Below are 26,926 nucleotides of genomic sequence, written 5' to 3'. Positions count from 1 at the left end.
TTGGTCATAGCTTTTCTTCCAAGGAGCAAGTGTCTTTTAATTTCATGGCAGCAGTCAGAATCTGCAGTGATTTTGGAGCCCCCTCAAAAAAAGTCTCTCACTGTTTCCATTGTTTCTCCATCTATTTGCCATGAAGTGATGGGACTGAATGTCATGATCTTCATTTTCTGAATGCTGAGTTTTAAGCCAACTTTTTCACTCTCCCCTTTCACTTTCATCAAGAGGCTCTTTAGTTCTTCACTTTCTGCTATAAGTGTGGTGTCATCTGCATATCTGAGGTTATTGATACTTCTCCCAGCAATCTTGATTCCAGCTTTGGTTCATCCAGCCTAGTATTTCACATAACATACTCTGCGTATAAGTTAAATAAGCAGGGTGACAATATACAGCCTTGATGTAATCCTTTCCCGATTTGAAACCAGTCTGTTGATCCATATTCGGTTCTAACTGTTGCTTCTTGACCTGCATACAGATTTCTCAGGAGGCAGGTCAGGTGGTCTGGTATTCCCTTCTCTTTCAGAATTTTCCAGTTTGTTGTGATCCACACGGACAAAAGCTTTGGTGTAGTGAATAAAGCAAAAGTAGATGTTTTTCTGGAGCTCTTGTTTTTTCGATGATCCAACCAATGTTGGCTATTTGATCTCTGGTTCCTCTGCTTTTTCTAAATGCAGCTTGAACAACTGGAAGTTCATGGATCACCTACTGTAAAAGCCTGGCTTGGAGAATTTTAAGCATTATTTTACTAGCATGTGAGAAGAGTACAATTGTGTGGTAGCTTGAACATTCTTTGGGATTGCCTTTCTTTGGGGTTGGAATGAAAACTGACCTTTTCCAGTCCTGTGGCCACTGCTGAGTTTTCCACATTTGCTGGCATATTGAGTGCAGCTCTTTCACAGCATCAGCTTTTAGGGCTTGAAATAGCTCGACCAGAATTCCATCACCTTCACTAGCTTTGTTTGTAGTGATGCTTCCTAAGGCCCACTTGACTTCCCATCCCAGGATGTCTGGCTCTAGGTTAGTGATCACACCATCATGGTTATCTGGGTCATGAAGACCTTTTTTTCTACAGTTCTTCCGTGTATTCTTGCCACCTCTTCTTAATATCTTCTGCTTCTGTTAGGTCCATACCATTTCTGTCCTTTATTGAGTCCATCTTTGCATGAAATATCCCTTGGTATCTCTAATTCTCTAGAGAGATCTCTAGTCTTTCCCATTCTATTGTTTTACTCTATTTCTTTGCACTGATCAATGAGGAAGGCTTTCTTATCTATCCTTGCTTCTCATGGGAACTCTGCATTCAAATGTGTATATCTTTCCTTTTCTCCTTTGCCTTTCACTTCTCTTCTTTTCTCAGCTATTTGTAAGCCTCCTCAGACAACCATTTTGTCTTTTTGCATTTCTTTTTATTGAGGATGGTCTTGATACCTGTCTCCTGTACAATGTCATGAACCTCCGCCCATAGTTCTTCAGGCATTCTGTCTATCAGATCTAATCACTTGAATCCATTTGTCACTTCCACTGTGTATTCGTAAGGGATTTGATTTAGGTCATACCTATATGGTCTAGTGGTCTTCCTTACTTTCTTCAATTTAAGTCTGAATTTGGAAATAAGGAGTTCATGGTCTGAGCCATAGTCAGATCCTGATCTTGTTTTTGCTGACTGTATAGAGTTTCTCTATCTTTGGCTGTAAAGAATATAATCAATCTGATTTCGGTGTTGGCCATCTGGTGACGTCCATGTGTAGTCTTCTCTTGTGTTGTTGGAAGAGGGTGTTTGCTATGACCAGTGCATTCTCTTGGCAAAAACTCTATTATCCTTTGCCCTGCTTCATTATGTACTCCAAGCCCAAATTGGACTGTTATTCCAGGTGTTTCTTGACTTCCTACTTTTGCATTCCAGTCCTCTATGATGAAAAGGACATCTTTTTTGGATGTTAGTTCTAGAAGGTCTTGCAGATCTTCATAGAACCATTCAATTTCAGCTTCTTTAGCATTACTTGTTGGGGCATAGACTTGGATTACCATGATATGGATTGGTTTGCCTTGGAAACGATCTTACTGTCGTTTTTGAGACTGCACCCAAGTACAGCATTTCAGACTCTTTTGTTGACTATGATGGCTACTCCATTTCTTCTAAGGGATTCTTGCCCACAGTAGTAGATATAATGGTTATATGAATTAAATTCATCCATTCCAGTCCATTTTAGTTCACTAATTCCTAAAATGTCAACATTTATTCTTGCCATCTCCTGTTTGACCGCTTCCAATTTGCCTTGATTCATGGACCTAACATTCCAAGTTCCTATGCAATATTGCCCTTTACAGCATTGGACTTTACTTCCATTACCAGCCACATCCACAACTGGGTGTTGTTTTTGCTTTGGATCTCTCTCTTCACTCTTTCTGGAGTTATTTCTCCACTGATCTCCAGTAGCATATTGGGCACCTACCGACCTTGGGAGTTCATCTTTCAGTGTCCTATCTTTTTGCCTTTTCATACTGTTTCTGGGGTTCTCAAGGCAAGAATACTAAAGTGGTTTGCCATTCCCTTTTCCTATGGACCATGTTTTGTCAGAACTCCCCACTATGACCCGTCCATCTTGGGTGGCCCTACATGGCACGGCTCATAGTTTCATTGAGTTAGACAAGGCTGTGATCCATGTGAGCGGTTTGGTTAGTTTTCAGTGACTGTGGTTTTCATTCTGTCTGCCCTCTGTTGGAGAAGGATAAGAGGCTTATGGAAGCTTCCTGATGGGAGAGACTGACTGAGGGGAAAACTGGGTCTTGTTCAGATGTGCAGGGCCATGTTCAGTAAATCTTTAATCCAATTTTCTGGCAGGGCTATGTTTCCTCCCTGTTGTTTGACCTGAGGCCAAACTATGGTGGAGGTAATGAAGATATGTGTGTGTTAGTCGCTCAGTTGTGTCCGACTCTTTGGGACCCCATGAACTGTAGCCCATCAGGCTCCTCTATCCATAGGATTCTCCAGGTAAGAATCCTGGAGTGGAATGCGATTCCCTTCTCCAGAGGATCTTCCTGACCCAGGGATCGAACCCAGGTCTCCTGCATTGCAGGTAGATTCTTTACCATCTGAGCTACAGGAAAGATCTGGTAATGAAGATAACCTTCCAAAGGATTTTAAATAGCCCTACCTTTGTTCATAATAATGCTTTGTCAGGCCTGCTTGACTTCACACTTTGAATGTCTGTCTCTAGGTGAAAGACCACACCATTGTGGTTATCTGGATCATTAAGATCTTTCTGTACTCTTGCCATATCTTCTTAATCTCTTCTGCTTCTGTTAGGTCCTTACTATTACTGTCCTTTATTGTGCCCATCTTTGCATGAAATGTTCCCTTGGTATCTCTAATTTTGTTGAAGAGATCTCTAGTCTTTCCCATTCTATTGTTTTCCTCTATTTATCTGCATTATTCACTTAAGAAGGCTTTCTTATCTCTCCTTGCTATTCTTTGGAACTCTGCTTTCAGATGGGTACATCTTTTCCTTTCTCCTTTGCCTTTTGCTTCTGTTTTTACTCAGCTATTTTTAAGGCCTACTCAGACAACCATTTTGCCTCCTTGCATTCCTTTTTATTTGGGATGATTTTGGTCACTGCCTCCTGTACAATGTTATGAAACTCCATCCATAGTTCTTCAGGCACTCTATCAGATCTAATCCCTTGAGTCTATTTATCACTTCCACTGTATAATCATAAATGATTTGACTTAGGTCATACCTGATGGCCTAGTGATTTTCCCTGTTTCTTCAATTTAAGTCTAAATTGTGTGATAAGGAGCTCATGATATGAGCCATAGTCAGCTCCTAATCTTGTTTTTGCTGGCTGTATAGAGCTTCTCCATCACTGGCTGCAAAGAATATAATCAATCTGATTTCAGTATTGACCATCTGATGATGTCCACGTGTAGAGTAATCTCTTGTGTTGTTGGAAGAGGGTGTTTGCTACGACCAGTGCATTCTCTAGATAAAATTCTGCAAGCCTTTGCCCTGCTCTATACCTGCTTCATGGTAGATACAAGCTAAACCATTGGAAAGCAAGTTTATTAGAGAAAACTAGAGAAAAACACAGTTAAGAAGAGCACTCCTGAGTTCAGAACATATCTTAGATACTGACTTCCAAAAGTTTCCCTGTCAAACACCCTGAACTCTTGGGGTCAGATGCTGGAGCTATTTATACTACCAAGATGTTACTTAAAAAAAAAAAAAAAAACTATAGCATAATCCCTCAAAAAATGGTGAAGACTCAGTCAGTTCAGTTGCTCAGTCATGCCCAACAGTGCAACCCCATGAACCACAGTACACCAGGTTTCCCTCTCCTTCACCAACTCCCAGAGCTTGCTCAAACTCATGTCCATCAAGTCGGTGATGCCAACCAACCATCTCATCCTCTGTCGTCCCTTTCTCCTCCTGCCTTCAAACTTTCCCAGCATCAGGGTCTTTTCCAGTGAGTCAGATGGTGAAGGCTCACAGTAAGAAAAGAGGCAGAAGGAGTGCCCTAGTAAAACCACTATTACCCCAGGGAATGTGAGTATGCCAAAGCTGCCCCCTCCATGTAGCCATATCAGAGCCTTTACACTGTTGGAAAAGCAAACTTCACTAAAATAGTCTATTCAGTCACTAAAAAATAATAGTAACAGTATCTGGAACTGGAGAGGACTAGTATTCAGAGTTCTCTATTATCTAAAAGTTACAGTTTTTTAACAAACACTTCAGAAGACATATAAAGAAATAGAAAAATATCACCTTAGTGTGGAAAAAAACAGGCAATAGTATCTGCCTGTGATGGGAACTGACAATTGGCTCTAACAGGGAAAATTTTCAAAATAGCTATTGTCAATGGATTCAGTGACTTAAGGGAAACTTTCACAAAAACAAGATTTTAAATAAATTATATAGAAACTAAAATAAAAATATAAATGACTATAAGAGACTGTCGTTATGTTTCAACAAACTTGTCAACTTAGAAGAAATGGATTAATTATTGGAAGTCCTCATCTACTTTAAGGAAACCATGCTTAAAAAGTAAAAAAGTTATAATGACCATGTTCCATCTGATAGTCTTTAAGCAAGAGATAGAATTCATATTTTACAAAAGTAAAACATGGAAATTTTGAAGTTGAAAATTAAAATATATGAAATAATTCACTAGAGGATGTAAACAATAGCTTTGAAAAAGCTGATTTTAAAAAAGCCTGCAAACTTGAATATCAATCATTAAGCTAATAAAATCCAAGGAACAATGGGAAAAATGAATGAAGAGAAAGGAGCAGAAGTATCGAAATCTGTGGGACATAATTAAGCCCAGTAACACACACACAATAGGAATGCCATTCAAAATTTCTTCAAAACTACTTTGAAGTTTTTCTGTGTTAGAGCCAATCATTAGTTCTTCTCATAGGCAGATCATATTGCCTGCTTTTTCCCTGATGCAGATCACATTTTCCCATTTTTTAAATATGTCTATCGTACAGAGTTGGACACGACTGAAGTGACACAGCAGCAGCAGCATGAAGTGTTTGTTAACATACACAAAATGGGAGTGCATGGAACAGTATTTTAAAAAATAATGCCTGAAAATATTCCAAATATGATGAAAAGCATTTATCTACCTATCCCAATTGTTCAGTCAATTCCAAGTAGGATAAACAGAGAGAGCCATACACAGACACCAGTGAAATGTTTAAAACTGAAGACAGAAAATGTTGAAGCATAAAAGAAATTCATCCATACTTGTGAACACCAATAAGACATTATTTGTATCTCATCAGAAACAATGATGCTCACACTGTTAACAATAGCCAAGACATGGAAGCAACCTAAATGTTCATTGACAGAGGAAAATTTAAGAAAATATGGTACATATATACAATGGACTATTACTCAGCCATTAAAAAGAATGAAATAATGCCATTTGCAGCTATATGGATGGATGGAACTAGAGATTGTCATTCTGAGTGAAGTATGACAAAGTGAAATCAGACAAAGAAGGAGAAATAGCATATGACATCCCTTATATGTGGAATCTAAAAAGAAATTATACAAATGAACTTATTTAGAAAACAGACTCACAGAATTAGAAAATAAACATATAGTTGCCAGAGGGAAAGAACAGGGGGAAGACATAGGGGGTTGGGGATCAACATGTATACACTCCTATACCTAAAATGGATAACCAACAAGGTGCTACTGTATAGCACAGGGAACTCTGTTCAATGTTATGTGGCAGCCTGAATGGGAGAGGAGGCCGGGGGAGAATGGATACATGCGTGTATATGGTTCTGTCCCCTGGCCATCCACCTGCAATTATCACAACATTGTTAATCAGTCACACTCCGATATAAAATAAAAAGTTAAAAAAAAAAATGATGGAGGACTTCCCTGGTGGCACAGTAGAGCCCACACATCGCAACTACTGAGCCCGAGTACTGCAACTGCTGAAGCCCATCCCCCTAGAACCTGTGTCTGCAATAAGAGAAGTCACCATAACGAGAAGCATGCACACTAAAACGCAGAGTAACCCCCACTAGCTGCAACTAGAGAAAGCCTGAAGCAAACAAAGCAAAGACGGCTCAGTGCAGGCAAACTGAATAAATATGAACAATTTTTTTTAATTTTAGAAAGATAAAGAAAATGAAAGTAAAATAGACCACAATGATATCATTATAAAAAAAAGAAACTTTGGATGTTCTCTGGCAGTGGGATGACATACTCAAAGTGCTGAGAGACAAAACTGTCAACCAAAGTTCTGTATAAAGCAAACTACCTCTCAAAAAGGAGAGCAAAAGATAGATATACCTCTCCCCTGCCTTGTCCTACCAAAAAAAATATCATTTCTGGGAAATCTGCCCTATAGGAAGAACTGAAGGGAATTCTTCAAACTGAAGAAAATAAACCTAGATTGCAATTCTAATCTCCACGTTAAAGCAAATGTGCTGATGAAGACACAAGACAGTGTAAGTACATATATCGTCTCCTTCCTTCTCTTAATAAACATAAAAAGCAAGCATGTAAAAAATGTATATAACTCTGCTGCTTCTGCTAAGTCACTTCAGTCATGTCTGACTCTATGTGACCCCATAGATGGCAGCCCACCAGGCTCCCCTGTCCCTGGGATTCTCAACGCAAGAACACTGGAGTGGGTTGCCATTTCCTTCTCCAATGCATGAAAGTGAAAAGTGAAAGTGAAGTCGATCAGTCGTGTCCGACTCTTCACAACCCCACGGACCGCAGCCCACCAGGCTCCTCCGCCTATGGGATTTTCCAGGCAAGAGTACTGGAGTGGGGTGCCATTGCCTTTTCCATTATATAACTCTAGTCCTAGACATTTGACATATAGATAATATATTGGGGGGAGTCAGTGGTATTATAGGCCCTGAGATGACAGGGTTCAACAATGGCTTAGGTCCTTGGGGTCCAGGGTTCTGTAGCAGCAAAGCCTGGGGATGATGGGCCAAGATTCCAATTCTGGCCCTAGTGAAAGTCTCAGAGGAGCAGCAACATGTTCCCTGTGATGGCCTATTAAGGCCACAGGTCAAATCCATGGTGTGGGATGCAGAGCCCCAGCAGTGTGGCCATAGTAATTGTGGATCAGAACCCTGACTAGGACCCAGGGTGAGGAACAGAGTAGTAGCACTTTGTCGTTGCTGTTCACTCACTCAGTCATGTCCAACTAACTATGCAATCCAGTGAACAGCAAGCAACACTCCAGGTTTCTCTATCCTTCACTATTTCCCAGAGTTTGCTTAAACTCAAGTCTATTAAATTGAGGATGCCATCCAACCATCTCGTCCTCTGTCACTCTCTTCTCATCCTGCCCTCAATCTTTCCCAGCATCAGGGTCTTCATTTCAGGTGGCCAAAATATTGGAGCTTCAGCTTCAGTCTCAGTTCTTCCAATAAATATTCAGGGTTGATTGCCTTTAGGATTGACTGGTTTGATCTCCTTGCTATTCAAGGGATATCAAGAGTCTTCTATAGCACCATAGTTTGAAAGCATCAGTTTGAAGGCACTCAGCCTTCTTTATGGTCCAACTCTCACATCTGCACATGACGACTGGAAAAACCATAGCTTTGACTATATAGACCTTTGTCAGCAAAGTGATATCTCTGTTTTGGAATATGCTATCTAGGTCTGTCATAACTTTTCTTCCAAGGAGCAAGTGTCTTTTAATTTCATGGCTGCAGTCACCATCCACAGTGATTTTTGAGCCCAAGAAATTAAATATCTGCCACTGTTTCTATTTTTCCCCATTTGCCATGAAATGATGGGACCAGATGCCATGATCTTAGTTTTTTGAATGTTGAGTTTTAAGCAGCACTTTACCCCAGCAATGATAGGCTAAAACCATTCTGACTTAGGACCCAGAAATAGTATGTAAAATAGCAGCAGCTCAACCTAGGTAATGGCCATTCAAAGCCACAACTAGGAATACAGTGTTAGGTCCAAAGAAATAGCAGCATTGCCCTAGTTATGGCCAGACAAAGCACTAACTTAGTACCAGGGGGCAAGGCACAGAGCAACAGTTCCAATCTCGTAGAAATCAAAGCACTATGACATCTCATCCATGGCAAGCAGGGTACAGGAGTGATGGGGCCACAAGGTCAGGTCTCACCACAGTGACATTTCCAGCCTCAGGAAAGATCCAAAAGCAAGGACTCTGAGCAGCTCTGTCAAATGGAATCAGTGCTGGTGAAGACTGTGTAATAGTAGCTAAAAGTAGCTAAGAAGTAGCTAATAGTAGCTAAGAAGACTTCAGTAGCTAAAATCTGCACACATCTATGATGGTGAGACTTACTAGGATTCTCTTGCTGTCCTTTTCCCCATGGGATGAAATCCCTTTGAAGGAATCTCTGCTGGTTCCAAGTTCCTCTGAACTAGAGGATAGGATAATGGAGGTAAAATCTTTCTAAGCTTTTCTGCACAGTCATCCTCAGGTTTTGCAATCTGCAGAGCTTCTGAAACTTCTTCATTGCAGTCCAGAAGTTTCCCAAAGTAAATTACATTAGTTTATAAGTGTTCATTTATTTGTTTTTGTTGTTTTTGTAAGGTATACAAGGGTCAGAAATTCCTAAGTTTCCATCTTGTTGCTGTCTCCTTATCTCTAATTCCATGTCAAGGAGACTGCAGATAGGAGAAACTCTCACTTGCTTTTGTTTTTACACTAGTCTTCTCTCTTACACAATATAATTGATCTGTATGTGCAAGATCTTTGCTTTTTGGATGTGTGACAGCATTGAGAAAACAATATTAAACACATTGTATAAACATGAACTATTCTACACTTTACCATTTCATTTGCTTTCCACAACTGCTGACTGCTCATATAAAGTCACTACTAGAGGCATAGGAGTTATAATTTAACATCCTGATCAATTTCTCCTTGGATATAAACATGAACAGTGGCAAAAGGATATAGTAATTTTTGAAAAGTTCTGCATATGAATATGATGACTATGAAATGGCTCTCGTTTCTGCTGCTGCTACAGCTGACTTGCTACTTCAACTCTGGAAATTGCGGAAAGGTGCTGGTGTGGCCAGTGGAATTTAGTCATTGGATGAATATAAAGACAATTCTTGATGAATTGGTCTCAAGGGGTCATGAGGTGACTGTTATGACATCTTCAGCTTCCATTTTTATTAATACCAGAAAAGAATTTGGTATCAAATATGAGAATTTCCCTGTATCTTTAACTAAAGATGATTTTGAGTATATCTTCAAGGATTTGCTTGAGAAATGGACATATATGGAAAAAGATTCATTTTTTTCATATTTCTCAGCATTACAAAGTTTATTTTGGAAATATTCTGATGTGGCCATGAAGATGTGTAAAGAAGTTGTTTCAAACAAGAAACTTATAACAAAACTACAGGAATCAAGCTTTGATATCCTTCTTGCAGATGCCATTGGACCCTGTGGCGAACTGCTAGCTGAGATACTTAAAGTACCTTTTGTGTACAGTCTCCGCTTCTCTCCTGGTTTTTCAATTGAAAAGTATAGTGGGGGCCTTTCACTCCCACCATCCTATGTACCTGTTACTATGTCAGAATTAAGTGATCAAATGACATTCGTGGAGAGGGTAAAAAATATGATATATGTACTTTATTTTGACTTTTGGTTCCAGACATTTAATGAGAAGAAATGGAATCAATTTTACAGTGAAGTACTAGGTAAGTCATGTTTTTAATTGGTAGTGTGAAGTCTTAACTTTCCTAGTGCCTTGGAAAATGAATTTGTATAAAGTCACAAAACTTTGTCTCATAAGTGGAATGACAAAATGAAAATATAAAATTATCTAATAAGTATATGAAAATATTAAATTATAGAATAAGGTATAACTCTGTTACCCATTACTTGTCCAGACACTCCAGGAAGTCATAAACCACAAATCTGAAGCACTTAGGTACTTTCCAAGCAGTTATATATCCATATAACTGAACTTCCTTTTTTAATGTAAAAAAAGTCACTAGAACCCTCATAAAATGTCTCAATAAAGGAAGACAGATAAATTGAAATACACAAATATCTGTAGCACAAGTATCTAGGTAGCATTTAGAATTTTTTTTTTCTATTTGTGTACCTCGGCTTCTGTATTATGTTATGTTGTATTATATAGTGTGATATGATATGATATGATATGATATGATATGATATGATATGATACAATATGATATTATATGCCATTGTTGTTGTTTAGTCATTAAGTTGGGTCCAACTGTTTGCAACCCCATGGACTGCAGCATGCCAGGCTCCTCCATCCATGGGACTCCCCAGGCAAGAATACTTGAGTGGGTTGCCATTTTATTCTCCAGGGTATTTTCCCAACTCAGAAGTTGAACCCATGACTCCTGCATTGACAGGTGGATTCTTTACCACTGAGCCACCAGGGAAGTAATGTACTATACACATACATGTTTATTTGCTTTACCAGATTACAGACACTTTCAAATATCTTTGACTATATCATTCCAAGCTCCTTTCAAAACATTAGCTAATGTATTCACATGACAATATTATCATTTCATCTAACTGTTGTTTTTTTTTTTTTTTGCTTTTCTTTGTAGGAAGACAGACTACATTATCAGAGACAATGGGAAAAGCTGAAATGTGGCTCATTAGAACCTACTGGGATTTTCAATTTCCTCACCCACTACTACCAAATTTTGAATTTGTTGGAGGCCTTCACTGCAAACCTGCCAAACCCCTGCCTAAGGTTACCTATTCCTGTTTATTTTCTTTTGTTTACATTGCATTTTTGATAATAATAATCCTATATTATTTATTTAGAATGCTCAGTTACAATGAGAGAGATGTGGGATGCTAGATAATGTCAGATGCTAGATAATGTGACTTGCCAGTTAGAAACTCATTTATTTATTTCTATAGCCACATAAGTATCTAAATTTCAGTATCAATACAGAATAAAGTGGGATCAGTGGGAGAATTTTAGAATATGGCAGTAAAAATATGACCTTCATTATTCAGCACATTATAAAGAATGATATTTAGAAGAATTATAAAATAAAAAGAATAATTTTTAAAATGACTAGCATATTCTAGAAGTAAGTGCTAATATGCAGAGAAATGGTGTAGATACAGTTTCTGCCACCTGCCACTCTACTGGAAACATAGAATACCAATAAGTAAAAAAAAATTGTGTGAAAATTGTTATAATAAAGGAAGACCACAATAATAAGGAAACATCCAGCATGAATTATAGAAAGTGTCTCTGAAGTACTGATATTAAGATTGAGATCTGAAGGATGTTCAGGAATAAGTAGAAGAGATAGGGCAGGTATGGAGGAAGACTCAAAAGGAAAGCTGGTAGTATAGTAATGACAGTACCAAAGAAGTCCAAGATTAGTTTAAATGTGAAGAGATTGAGTAAAGAGACAGATGATGATGACAGAGAGGTGAGTTAGAGACAAGTAACCAAGAAACAACCGACTGGTTCCAGAAAGGAAAAGGAGTACATCAAGGCTGTATATTGTCACCCTGCTTATTTAACTTATATGCAGAGTACATCATGAGAAATGCTGGGCTGGATGAAGCACAAGCTGGAATCAAGATTGCCGGGAGAAATATCAATAACCTCAGATATGCAGGTGACATCACACTTATGGAAGAAAGCGAAGAAGAACTAAAGAGCCTCTTGATGAGAGTCAAAGAGGAGAGTAAAAAGTTGGTTTAAAGCTCAACATTCGGAAAACTAAGATCATGGCATCTGGTCCCATCACTTCATGGCAAATAGACAGGGAAACAGTGGCAGCCTTTATTTTGGGGGTGGGGGGTCTTCAAAATCACTGCAGATGGTGACTGCAGCCATGAAATTAAAAGATGCTTACTTCTTGGAAGAAAAGTTATGACCGGCCTAGACAGTATATTGAAAAGCAGAGACATTACTTTGTTAACAAAGGTCTGTCTAGTCAAGGCTATAGTTTTTCCAGTAGTCATTTATAGATATGAGAGTTGGACTATAAAGAAAGCTGAGCACCGAAGAATTGATGCTTTTGAACTGCAGTGTTGAAGACTCTTGAGAGTCCCTTGGACTGCAAGGAGATCCAACCAGTCCGTCCTAAAGGAAATAAGTCCTGAATGTTCATTGGAAGGACTGATGTTTGAAGTTGAAACTCCAATACTTTGGCCACCTGATGTGGAGAGCTGACTCATTTGAAAAGACCCTGATGCTGGGAAAGATTGAGGGCAGGAGGAGAAGCGGATGACAGAGGATGAGATGGTTGGATGGCATCACCGACTCAATAGACATGTATTTGGGTGGACTCCAGGAGTTGGTGATGGACAGGGAAGCCTGGCATGCTGCAGTCTGTGGGGTCACAAAGAGTCGGACAGGACTGAGTAACTGAACTGAACTGAAGCATCTAGTAGGAGAATTAGGAAGAAAACTAAATAGGTAAAAAGAAGGAGAGAGATGATCACATTACCAAAAAAAATCACACACAAGATTTAGTCACTGGGTTGCCTTGTAAAGGGGCAAGAGTGGAAAGGGACACCATTTAGCAGTTTGTTGTGAATTACAGGCAACAATGATGCAAAACTAGACTATGATATTCATAGAGATATGACCACACTAATTCTTATAATAGAATCAACTTCATATTGATGTGGGGGAAAATATTTGTTAGTATGAAACAAATGCCTCTGGCACTTATTCAGTGAGTCAAAAGAAATATTAACTACTGTAATCGTTTTCATTTTGTTGCTATTCCATACTGTCAATAACCCAATGTGTACCAGCCACTTGGATCTAATTTCTAAACTATGGAAACTGGTTTTCCAATACATCAAGATTATATCAATATAATCTAGCAAAGTCCTAGAAAGTATATATCCCAAGGAGTTGTTTAAGTTTTTTAATTAAAAAATAAAAGTAATTAAATGGGTTAAAGCATCTGCCTGCAATGCAGGAGACTCCGGTTCGATCCCTGGGTCAGGAAGATCCCCTGGAGAAGGAAATGGCAATCCACTCCAGTATTCTTGCCTGGAGAATCCCATGGATGGAGAAACCTAGTAGGTTACAGTCCATGGGGTCACAAAGAGTCAGACACGACTGAGTGACTTCACCACCACCACCATCACCACATTTAATAAAATTTAAGTTAAAATATAATTTAAAACATTTAATTTAAAAGTTTTTAATGTTAAGAATATTTTTAAGATTGGACTATCAGATAACCAAGATGAAATGCTAAAATTCTTTTCAAAGGATTGCAGCTCTTCACCAGGGCTCTAGCTAAAAAAGACCATTCTTCAACAATATAAACGTATGACTTAACAGTTTTTTACAGTCAAATTCAGCACTTCCTAGCTTTCACATCAACATTTAAACCATTCTTCATTTGCAGTCCCAGGGTTTTACAATTTACAGATTAAAAAAGATCACTACGTTTATTAGGCCAATTGTTTTGTGTATACACCTACGCTAAAGGAAAGCTCAGTAAAGCTCCCTTTAGGAATGTGCATTTCAACATCACAGGTAAAAGAATGAGCACAGGAAAAATATAAACTGCATGTAGAAGAACCATAAATTCTGCACAGACCCTAAAGAGCAAATAATTTGCATCTCTTGAATCTGAAAACTTCCCATACTTTAAAATTACAAAGAATTCCTTATGAAGGTATGCAAGAATCTAATGTTTTAAATTGATATGATCTCATTTAAATTTACTTAAGACATAAATGGACTTCCCTGGTGGCTCAGAGGTTAAAGTGTCTGCCTGGAATGCAGGAGACCAGGGTTCGATCCCTGGTTCGGGAAGATCCCCTGGAGAAGGAAATGGCAACCCACTCCAGTACTCTTGCCTGGAGAATCCCATGGAGGGAGGAGCCTGGTAGGCTACAGTTCAAAAGAGTTGGACACGACTGAGCAACTTCACTTTCACTTTCAAGACATAAATAAGAAGAAACAATTTTTAGCTAACTACTTTGTGATTTCTTAAGAGTTCCTTTTGTCTTCCCCTTGCTGGTGAAAAAATTAAATTGATTTTTTTTTTAAATAAAGTTCAGTCTCCCTGTGAATTTCCAATCATTTGCAACTTTCATAATATTCAAAGACTGAGATGAGATTAGTGAAGTTCTGTGCTAACAAATCCTAATTTTTACACCCGTGGCAGATTCATGTTGATGTATGGCAAAACCAATACAGTATTGTAAAGTAAAATTAAAAAAAAAAAAAAGATTTTCCCATTCTAATTTCAGGAATAGTGTTAGTGTTATAGTAGTAGTAGTGATACTGTTATATAGTGATATATAATATATAGATACATAATATATAGATAGTGATAGAGTATACCCAGGGACGGCAGAGCCTGGTGGGCTGCCATCTATGGGGTTGCACAGAGTCGGACACGACTGAAGTGACTTAGCAGCAGCAGCAGCAGCAGCAGCAATGATAGTGTTAGTAGGAGGGGAGGGAAGGGGGAGGGGAATAAGAAAAAAGAAAAGATTAATAGTAGGATAATGATAACTAATTAATAGTAGCTGTTGTTATTAAGTTGAAAACAAGATTTAAATCCAAGCCAATGATTGTGAAGATTTCATTATATAAAGAAACTGTTCCATCAAACTCCTAACTTTTCCATTCATTATTAGAATCTCAGAAAATTTCTGTAATTTTTTTTATAAAGCCCACTTTACCATGATGTATGATCTTTTTATTTTAAATTTATTTAAAGTGACAAAATAATTATGAAACAATTCCAAGTGAATAGAGCTTCTCCAGGAACTGTGTTTAGTTTGATGGGGACTGCTCAAAAAGTGACCAGATCTCTGCTGCAGAAAGCCCTGAGGTGCTTCTCACACTGTGGAAAAGGGAAACTGGCTCCCTGGGAAACTCAGTGAGGTAATGATGATGATGGTCCCTCAAAGCCATTTCACATAGCACATGCTACTGTGACATCAATTACACAAAATGAGTTCATGGCAAAGGATGTCATATGTAAACAAAACCAGCGATAAGGTTATTCAAATATGTGAGTACACAAGTACACATCTGGGTTATAAAAGATCTCATAGTATGAGACTGTTGGATTATAAATAGTCCTCATCAGACTGTTTCACAGAAACTTCAAACTACAATACCAGACTCCTCACTGTCACTGATAAGTAATATATAGAGAGTTAGGAAAACTGTGACAAAGTTTAAAATAAGGATTATAGAGCTATAGAATGACAGACATAAAGTGATTCTAATCATAATATTTTTTCAGTGCTAATAGCCATGGAAATGAAATGTGAATGACTATGCTAAAATAATTCTGCATGGATAATTAATAACATTGTAGATGAAGAGTCTGAGTCTAAGAGTAGTCTTAGTCTAAACAGCAATTGTTTAAAAGCATCTCCTCATCACTGGTGGCTAAGATGGTAAAGAATCCACCTGCAATGCTGGAGACCTGGGTTCAATCTCTGGGTTGGGAAAACCCCTTGGAGGAGGGCATGGCAAACCACTCCAGTATTCTGGCCTGGAGAATTCCCATGGACAGAGAAGCCTGGTGGGCTACAGTCCTTAGGACTGCAAAGAGTCTCATCACTACTGTGTACTGGCTCTATCTCATTTCTTGCTTGTACATACACACAAGTGCACAAATAAACACAATAGAAAAAATTGACCTTGTATGACACATCTCCTTCCAAAGGACCTCGGAAATTAGGTCTGGTGGAAAAAAAAAAAAAAACCATTACTTAAAACATTGTGGAGTTTCCTCAAAAAATAAATGTCCATATGATCCAGCAATTCCTCTTCTGGGCATATATCCAAAAAGAATTGAAATGAGGATCCCAATGAGTTATTTGCACACCATGAGCATGAGCACTATCCACTAGAGCCAAAGGAGTGCAGCAACTCAAGTATCTATCAACAGATAAATCCATAAACAAAATGTGGTATTTATAAACAATAAAACATTATTCAGCCATTAAAAGTAAATATGACACAGGGCACAACATGGGTGAACTTTAAATGAAATAAGACAGTCCAAAAATTCAAATACTAAATAATTCAACTTATACAAGGTATCTAGACTAATCAAATTTGTAGAAACATAGAGAGAACTGAAGTTTGCCAGAGGCTGGAAAAGGAGGAAAATGGAGTTTCTTAGTGGGATCAGACTTTCAGTCTTTCAAGATGAAGACTTCTGGAGACTGGCTGCACAACATGAATATACTTAACACTACTGAACCATAAGGGATTCCCTGGTAGCTCATCTGATAAAGAATCTGCCTGCAATGCAGAAGACAATCCAGGGTTCAATCCCTGGATCAGGAAGATCCCCCTGGAGAATGGAATGGCAACCCACTTCAGTATTCTTGCCTGGAGAATTCCATGGACAGAGGAGCCTGGCAGGATACAGTCCATGGGGTCACAGTCAGACATGACTGAGTGACTAACACTTGACTTGACTAACACTTGACTTGACTTGACTGAATCGTTTAGGAGTGATTAAGATGGCAAATTTATCTTACGTGTATTTTACTACACTTTTAAAAAAGCCACTACTCTAATAATTCTTCAAAAGATTAGATTTTCTCTCCCTGGAAAATCCCATGGACAGAGGAGCCTGGTAGGCTGTAGTCCATGGGGTCGTGAAGAGTCAGACACGACTGAGCGACTTCACTCTCACTTTTCACTTTCATGCATTGGAGAAGGAAATGGCAACCCACTTCAGTGTTCTTGCCTGGAGAATCCCAGGGACGGGGGAGCCTGGTGGGCTGCCGTCTATGGGGTCGCACAGAGTCGGACACGACTGAAGCAACTTAGCAGCAGCAGCAGCAGGGACCCTTTAAGTAATGTGTGCTATGTTGTTGCTCTTTTGTGATGGAGCAAATTCTTTTTTATAGGAAATGGAAGAGTTTGTCCAGAGCTCTGGAGAAAATGGTATTGTGGTGTTTACTTTGGGGTCAATGATCACTAACATGACAGAAGAAAGAGCCAATACAATTGCATCAGCCCTTGCCCAGATTCCACAAAAGGTACATATAGTAATTTTAAAGTGTCAACTATTTAATGGGTCTCTTAAATAATTAAAAGATCTGATTACAAATATATCCTACAAGAAAAATAAACTATTATCATAGCTCCAACTTATCTCAAAATAAATGTGTAGATTATTAGTAATTTGCCACTAATATTTTGACAATAGAATCAAGACCACCTAACAATTTTTAAATAGTTAAATTTGTCAAGGAAAATCTCGTTTGTCTATGGCATCATGTGGGAAATCTGATTGCCAGCCATACTTGATTTAACATAACAATTAAGTATGTAAAATGTGTGCATACTTGTTCAGGCCAATGCATTAGTAGTTTTTACTTAAAATCTCTGATCCTTATTTCCTTATCTGTCATACACAAGACATTTATCTAGATGTCTTTAAACCTGTACAAAATTCTAATGCTAGAACTGTGAAATTTAAGTTATGTAATAAGGTATTTCCTTTACTCTAACAGGTGTTATGGAGGTACAGCGGCAAAAAACCGGACACCTTAGGGCCTAATACTCGGCTCTATGACTGGATCCCCCAGAACGACCTTCTTGGTGAGACTTGGTAGAACAAATATTAAAAACAAGAATAAGAGCTGAGCAGACTGATAGTACTTCAACATGAAACAAACTTATTGAGTATTTACTATTGAAAAACTCAAAAAGAAAAAGTTACTTCCTCATTGTTATTTCCAGCCTTAGGAGAAAAAAAAAAAAAGAAAATATAAAAAATTCTCATTTCATTACACACAATTACTTTCTTATGGCCCAAATCAAATATCTTTATTTTAACTGTAATTACTTCTCACAGTGAAATTGTAAATAAGTTTGTGGATTGTTGTTCTGTCTCTGAACACTCTCTTTACACTTGTCTGCTCTATAGGGATATTTTTTTTATTTTTTATTTTTTTATTTTACTTTACAATACTGTATTGGTTTTGCCATACATCAACATGAATCCACCACGGGTGTACATGTGTTCCCAATCCTGAACCCCCCTCCCACCTTCCTCCCAGTACTATCTCTCTGGGTCATCCCAGTGCACCAGCGCCAAGTATCCTGCATCCTGCATCGAACCTAGACTGGTGATTCATTTCTTATATGATATTATACATGTTTCAATGACATTCTTCCAAATCATCCCACCCTCTCCCTCTCCCTCAGAGTCCAAGAGACTGTTCTATACATCTGTGTCTCTTCCGCTGTCTCACATACAGGGTTATCATTACCATCTTACTAAATTCCATATATATGTGTTAGTATGCTGTATTGGTGTTTTTCTTTCTGGCTTACTTCACTCTGTATAATCGGCTCCAGTCTCATCCATCTCATTAGAACTGATTCAAATGTATTCTTTTTAATGGCTGAGTAATACTCCATTGTGTATATGTACCACAGCTTTCTTATCCATTCATCTGCTGATGGACATCTAGGTGGCTTCCATGTCCAGGCTATTATAAACAGTGCTGTGATGAACATTGGGGTACATGTATCTCTTTCAATTCTGGTTTCCTCGGTGTGTATGCCCAGCAGTGGGATTGCTGGGTCATAAGGCAGTTCTATTTCCAGTTTTTTAAGGAATCTCCACACTGTTCTCCATAGTGGCTATACTAGTTTGCATTCCCACCAACAGTGTAAGAGGGTTCCCTTTTCTCCACACCCTCTCCAGCATTTATTGCTTGTAGACTTTTGGATCTCAGCCATTCTGACTGGTGTGAAATGGTACCTCACTGTGGTTTTGATTTGCATTTCTCTGATAATGAGTGATGTTGAGCATCTTTTCATGTGTTTGCTAGCCATCTGTATGTCTTCTTTGGAGAAATGTCTATTTAGTTCTTTGTCCCATTTTTTGATTGGGTCATTTATTTTTCTGGAATTGAGCTGCAGGATCTGCTTGTATATTTTTGAGATTAGTTGTTTGTCAGTTGCTCTATTTGCTATTATTTTCTCCCATTCCAAAGGCTGTCTTTTCACCTTGCTTCAACACACAGAAATCCCTTGCATTCCTATACACTAACAATGAGAAAGTAGAAAAAGAAATTAAACAATTCCATTCACCATTGCAACAAAAAGAAGAAAATACTTAGGAGTATATCTACCTAAAGAAACTAAAGACCTATATATAGAAAACTATAAACCACTGGTGAAAGAAATCAAAGAGGACACTAATAGATGGAGAAATATACCACGTTCATGGATGGAAGAATCAATATAGTGAAAATGAGTATACTACCCAAAGCAATCTACAGATTAAATGCAATCCCTATCAAGCTACCAGCGGTATTTTTCACAGAGCTAGAACAAATAATTTCACAATTTGTATGGAAATACAAAAACCTCTAATAGCCAAAGCAATCTTGAGAAAGAAGAATGGAACTGGAGGAATCAACCTGCCTGACTTCAGGCTCTACTACAAAGCTACAGTCATCAAGACAGTATGGTACTGGCACAAAGACAGAAAATAGATCAATGGAACAAAATAGAAAGCCCAGAGATAAATCCACACACCTATGGACACCTTATCTTTGACAAAGGAGGCAAGAATATATGATGGAGTAAAGATAATCTCTTTAAAAAGTGGTACTGGGAAAACTGGTCAACCACTTGTAAAAGAATGAAACTAGAACACTTTCTAACACCATACACAAAAATAAACTCAAAATGGATTAAAGATCTAAATGTAAGACCAGAAACTATAAAACTCCTAGAAGAGAACATAAGCAAAACACTCTCCAACATAAATCACAGCAGGATCCTCTATGACCCACCTCCCAGAATACTGGAAATAAAAGCAAAAATTAAAAAATGGGATCTAATTAAAATTAAAAGCTTCTGCACAACAAAGGAATCTATACGGATATTTTAAATGCTACTAAAACATAAGCGCTCATCTTTTATTACCAGTAGTTCTCTATTTTCTATAATAAATGTATAATATCATATATGAAATGAATCGCCAGTCCAGGTTCAATGCATGATACTGGATGGTTAGGGCTGGTGCACTGAGATGACCCAGAGGGATGGTACGAGGAGGGAGGAGGGAGCGGGGTTCAGGATGGGGAACACGTGTATACCTGTGGCAGATTCATGTTGATGTATGGCAAAATGAATACAATATTGTAAAATAATTAACTCCAATTAAAATAAATAAATTTTTAAAAAGAAATAAAAAGAGGAACTGGAAAAAAATATATATATATAAAATCTCATTTTATAACAGAGTCTTGTTGGTTACCTATTTTAAATATAGCATTTTGTACCTGTCAATCCAAAACCCCGTCTGTCCCTTCCCACCCCACACTTCCCCCCAATAAGAATGAATTCATTCTCTAAATCTGTGAGTCTGTTCCTGTTAAAAAGTAACTTCATTTGTATCACATTTTTCTTGAAAAATTACACATTTATGATAAAATATAGATTTTCCATCCTTGGTTTCCAGGACCACTAGTATTACCCTTCCTTTGGACTTGACACCCTTCCTATCAAACTAAATGTTTTCAAGATTTCTTTATAAACTATATTTCTGACATGCCCTCCCTGTTTGTTTGTTTTGATGTGATTGTTGTTCATGTGGTTTCTTTTACCCAGATGTTCTTTCAATTTGTTTACCTGCTAATCTTGAATTTATGAAGTTCAAGTGACAAAGCTCTTCTTTTAGGAAGCCTTCACTTAACCTCTCCAGCAGAATTAGTGGATTCTTGCTCAGAGTTCTGATAACAATTTAAATGAATTTTCCTGTGTATAATCATCTGTTATCTAAAATACACTGTTTCTTTCAGTGCCTTCTAGTATTCATTTTATTTCTAAGACTCAATTAATAATTTTACTGAAATTCATTCAATCCTAGGTCATCCCAAAACAAAAGCCTTTATAACTCATGGTGGAACCAATGGCATTTACGAGGCCATCTACCATGGAATCCCTATGGTGGGCATTCCTTTGTTTGCTGATCAACATGATAACATCGCTCGTATGAAGGCCAAGGGAACAGCTGTCAGATTGGACTTCGAAAAAATGTCAACAAAAGATTTGCTTAATGCAATGAACGAAGTCATTAATAATCCTTCGTGAGTATATATATATGTATATGTACATGTATACATATATATATTACTATATACTATTTCTAGAGAGGTTCTCTTGGGAAGACATGAGAGGCAGTAAGGGGTTGTCACATAAAAACAGAGGATTAAGATTTGCTCAATGTTTTGAAAACAGTCAACAATAGCCTACTGTGTCACCTTAAGTTTTTTACATGGTTGGGGGGAAAAGGTTTGTCAAAGACTCAAGGATGGTGGATAAATTTTGAAAGAACTTATTAGATTGTGAAGAATCCCTCAAAGGTAACAAGGATGAAGAGGAAGAACTGAGAACAAAGCTAAAGTTGGGAACCATGAATGCTATGAAAACTCATCTGCATACTTTCTTTCAGCATGTAAAATCCACAAATGTTTTAAATTCTTCTAAGATGGTTTAATTTTAATAAATCACCATGACATAATTCATCTAAAATTCCCACTACATTTGGACTTCCCAGGTAGCTCAGAAAGTAAAGAATCTGCTTGCAATGCAGGAGACCTGGTTCAATCCCTGTGTCAGGAAGATCCCCTGAAGAAGTGGATAGCAGCCCACTCCAATATTCTTGCCTGGAGAATTCCATAGACAGAGGAGCCTGGTGGGCTACAGTTGGTGGGGTCGCACAGAGTCAGACATGACTGAACAACTAACACTTGCACTTTGCACTTCTTTATAGTCTTTCCTTATTGTATTACAAAAATATTTCTGAATCCCTGCCCTTTTCTCAAAAACAGAACAGGCCTTCAATCTTTCCCAGCATCAGCGTCTTTTCTAATGAGTCTGCCCTTCGCATCAGGTGGCCAAAGTATTGAAGCTTCAGCTTCAGCATCAGTCCTTCCAGTGACTATTCAGGGTTGATGTCCTTTAAGATTGGTTGGCTTGATCTCCTTGCAGTCCAAGGGACTCTCAAGAGTCTCCTCCAGCACCACAATTCAAAAACATAAATTTTTTGGCCTTCAATCTTCTTTATGGTCCAACTCTCACACTTGTACATGACTACTGGAAAAACCATAGCTTTTACTACACAGACCTTTGTTGGCAAAGTGATGTCTTTGCTTTTTAAAATGCTGTCTAAGTTTGTTACAGCTTTTCTTCCAAGGAGCAAACATCTTTTAATTTTGTGGTTGCAGTCACCATCCACAGTGAATTTGAAGCCCAGGAAAATAAAATCTGCCTTTTTTAAGTCGCTGCTTTCACTTTATCCCCTTCTATTTGCCTTGAAGTGATGGGCCCTGGTGCCATGATCTTAGTTTCTTGAATGTTGAGTTTTAAATCAGCTTTTTCACTCTCCTCTTTTACCCTCATGAAGAGGCTCTTTAGTTCCTCTTCTCTTTCTGCCCTTAGAGTGGTAACCTCATCTGCATATATGAAGTTGTTGATGTTTCTCCTGACAATCTTGATTCCAGCTTGTAATTCATCTAGTCTGTCAATTCAAATGATGTTCTCAGCATAGAAGTTAAAAAAGCAGGGTGACAATATAGAGCCTTGAGATACTCCTTTCCCAATTTTGAAGTAGTCTATTTTTCCATGTCTGGTTCTAATTATTGCTTCTTGACCTGCATACAGGTTTCTCAGGAGATAGGTAAGGTAGGCTGGTACTCCCATCTCTTTAAAAATTTTGCACATTTTGTTGTGATCCACACAGTCAAAGCCTTTAGTGTAGTCAATTAAGTAGAACTAGATGTTTTTCTGGAATTCACTTGCTTTCTCCGTGATAAAGCAAATGTTGGCAATTTGATCTCTGGTTCCTCTATCTTTTCTAAACCCAGATTGTACATCTGGAAGTCTTGGTTCACATTGCTGAAGTCCAGCTTCAGCTGGATTTTGGTTATAACCTTGCTAATATGTGAAACAAACACAGCTGTATGGTAGCTTGAACATTCTTTGGCATTTCCCTTCTTTGGAATTGGAATGAAAACTGACTTTTTCTGTCCTGTGGCCACTGCTGAGTTTCCCAAATCTGTTGACATATTGAGTGCAGCACTTTGACAGCATCATCTTTTAGGATTTTAAATAGTTCAGCTGAAATTCTATTATCTCCACTAGCTTTATTCATACTAATGCTTCCTAAAGCCCACTTGATTTCACACTCCAGGCTCCTTGTAGTGTTTCCCTTCTCCAGGGGATCTTCCCAACCCAGGGATCAAACGCAGGTCTCTCACTTTGCAGGCAGATTCTTTACCAGCTGAGCCACATGGGAAGCCCAAGAATACTGGAGTGGGTCAAATACGGGAGTGGGTAGCATATCCCTTCTCCAGAGGATCTTCCCGACCCAGGAATCGAACCAGGGTAGACTCTTTACCAACTGAGCTATGAGGGAAGCCCAAGAATACCCCTAAGAATCAATGTATTATTCCTCCAGATAATCAGAAAAGATACTATTCCTAACATTCCATTTGACAATGAAAAAAGCAGGCAGAGTTAAGATTCAAACCAAGGCACTTCACTTCCACACTTCTAAATATTACTCTACTAATATGATGTCAACATCAACTCCTGACCAGCACTGCCTGGACGTGTCCCTGAATCTCATCATGGATATGTCTCCTATTTCTGGATTATAATAGTATTTTTAAATCTATCCACCGAATCTATTACCAACTCCTTACTGGATAGTTCAAACTTTGAACACTCAAAATATGTATTTCCTTTCTCTTTTCTGGCCTTTGGGATTTAATTCATTCATTCCTTAAATTACAAATACTTCTCTTTTCAATTTTCTTTTTTCATAGATTGAAATCCTATGCATTTAATAAATCATATTACATAAGCTAAGGTCTCTAATCAACTCTGAGGGAAATAATCTGTATTTCTTCCACTCTATGAAGCATTCAATTTTACCATCTGTATGAAAATGTTTCATACTTATCTTTTCTAGTTCATTCTATAAACTGATGTCTATTTGATTTTTCTTCAGATACAAAGAGAATGTGATGTGGTTATCAACCATTCAACATGATCAGCCTATGAAGCCCCTTGACAGAGCAGTCTTCTGGATAGAGTTTGTCATGCGCCACAAAGGAGCTAAGCACCTGCGGCCAGCCGCCCACAACTTCACCTGGTACCAGTACCATTCTCTGGATGTGATTGGGTTCCTGCTAGCATGTGTGGCAACTGCTGCATTTGTCATCACAAAATGTTATCTATTTTGTTACCGAAAGTTTCTTAAAACAGGAAAGAAGAAGAGGGAGTAGCTGGATGTGAGGCCTGAAGCAAATATGCCCCATAGCTGGAACTCTTCTAGCTAATTCCAACAGGAAGGAGTTAAGGCTCCCATCCTCCTGTGACAAAATGGCTAGTCTCAGTTTAGCATCTCAGATCAAAATTAGTTTTTAAGGGATTTTCTATGCTTAAGAGTAGAAATATGTCATGCCAGAGGAAGTTAAATAAAAATAAAACTCTATGACTATATATTGAAATTCATATTTTTATTTATTCATTTTTATTTTAATTCAAACATTATACAAAAAATTGTTGAATATAACAATGTTTCACATATTGTGCACAGCAACAACAAGTTTATTCATAGTATTCATGTTATTTTGTAGATATCCAGAATATTTTAATTTAATTTTGATGCAGAATTTTATAGTTTTATCTTGCTATTGTGTTGATTCACCTTTTTGTTTCATTTGTGAGACCAGTAACACTTCTTGCTTTTTAACTGTGCATCCAGCCTCACCATTACTTCTTATCTAAAGCCATGATGTAACATTTGCCTTCATCCAGTTTAACTCATTTCCCAGTGGAATTCTTATGGAATTAGAAATATAGACTCTGCTACCTGCTTCCTATTAAAAAAAAAAAAAAAACAGATATTTTGGAAAATCTTTGATATTTTGACCTAATTATTTTTTCCTCATCACCTTTAAAAATAATCACCTTATCTCTTTTGCTTCGATATTCAGCCTTCAATAATGGATGTAGGTCTCAACTGTATATTAAGATAATATAATAAATGGTCTTACTGAATTTTCATTTTCTCAAAATGCACATGAATATGTATGTATATAAACCTAGGCACATTATGACTGACATAATAACAATGAGCAGAATACAAAAATTACATAAATTTCATGGAAATAGATAAATCAAATGAAAGCAATCTTAAGACACTCCTGAAAACTGAACATCAGGAAAGCAGTGTACAATCAAAGTGGTCCAGCTGAGGAACGCATACTTGTCTTATTGGTCAAGAAGATCACTATCCACATCATATGGCAAACATTTATCAACCTGAGGTATAATTTATTTTAAAAATAAAATAAAGCATTGACACTTGGAGAATTATAAGAAAAATTTACCACTGAATTTTCCATGAAAGCTGCCTAAATAATTGACACATTTTTAAAGAAAAACAGAACTAATATGGTGCCTTAGTAGACAGTATTGTTCAATCACACATATGGGTTTAAATAATTTTTCTCAAATCCATACTCCAACACATGTAACAGAAAAAGGACTGGTAGTCCACTGTACAATGAGAACTACTGCAAATCTCCAAAAAAAAGTCCACCAGCCCATATGAATATGAATATATGAAGTATATGAACAGGAATTTCACAGAAGTTAACTGGCCAGTGACATATAAAAAGTATCAATGGTCACTGATTCTTTATGAAATGGAAATTAAGTCAATAAACTACTTTCCTATAGATGATTTGTAAAACAAATTATATGACAGGACTATTTTTCTGGAAGTATAGTGTGGAAATACCTGTGATTAAAGACCATTTGTAGACAGATATGGTTTTCCCAGTGGTCACATATGGTTGTGAGAGCTGGACCATCAAGAAGGCAATGCGCCAAAGAGTTGATGGCTTTCAATTGTGGTCCTGGAGAAGACTTCTGAGAGCCCCTGGGACAACAAGGAGATCAAATCAGTCGATCTTAAGGGAAATCAACACTGAATACTCATTTGAAAGACTGATGCTGAAGTTGAAGCTCCAGCATTGTGGTCATCTGATGTGACTCATTGGAAAAGTCCCTCATGTTAGGAAAGATTGAGGGCAGAAAGAGAAGACAGCATCAGAGGATGAGATGGCTGGATGGTATCACCAATGCCAAGGACATGAACTTGGGCAAACTTCTGGAGATGGTGAGGGAGAGGGAGGCTTGGCATGCTGAAGTCCATGGGGTCACAAAGAGTCAGACATGACTGCGTGACTAAACCACAAAATAGACATGCTTAAAAGCTCAACATTCAGAAAACTAAGATCATGGCATCCAGTCCCATCACTTCATGGCAAATAGATGAGGAAACAGTGGCTGACTTTATCTTTCTGGGCTCCAAAATCACTGCAGCTGGTGATTGCAGCCATGAAATTAAAAGACGCT

The 26,926-nt window shown here is 37.9% G+C and overlaps 1 protein-coding gene across 1 annotated transcript; it reads left to right on the top strand.

The window, feature by feature from the left end:
• Nucleotides 1–9,340: 9,340 nt before the first annotated feature.
• On the top strand, nucleotides 9,341–25,565 carry LOC120862192 (UDP-glucuronosyltransferase 2B4-like). Its single transcript, XM_040238315.1, has 6 exons — nucleotides 9,341–10,184; nucleotides 11,079–11,227; nucleotides 17,371–17,502; nucleotides 17,980–18,067; nucleotides 21,360–21,579; nucleotides 24,507–25,565. The coding sequence occupies exons 1-6, from the start codon at nucleotides 9,455–9,457 to the stop codon at nucleotides 24,781–24,783; spliced, it is 1,596 nt and encodes a 531-aa protein (XP_040094249.1). The 5' UTR covers nucleotides 9,341–9,454; the 3' UTR covers nucleotides 24,784–25,565.
• The last annotated feature ends 1,361 nt before the right edge of the window (nucleotides 25,566–26,926 follow it).

The sequence above is a fragment of the Oryx dammah genome, unplaced genomic scaffold (genome assembly GCF_014754425.2).
Source record: "Oryx dammah isolate SB20612 unplaced genomic scaffold, SCBI_Odam_1.1 HiC_scaffold_3, whole genome shotgun sequence".
Taxonomy (NCBI): domain Eukaryota; kingdom Metazoa; phylum Chordata; class Mammalia; order Artiodactyla; family Bovidae; genus Oryx; species Oryx dammah.
This window is presented reverse-complemented; position numbering and strand designations above follow the sequence as displayed.

Coding starts and splice junctions, on each gene's coding strand:
- LOC120862192 (XM_040238315.1), top strand. CDS start 9,455: ATGAATATGATGACTATGAAATGGCTCTCGTTTCTGCTGCTGCTACAG. Junction 18,068..21,359: donor CCCCCAGAACGACCTTCTTG/GTGAGACTTGGT, acceptor ATTCAATCCTAG/GTCATCCCAAAACAAAAGCC. Junction 21,580..24,506: donor GAAGTCATTAATAATCCTTC/GTGAGTATATAT, acceptor ATTTTTCTTCAG/ATACAAAGAGAATGTGATGT.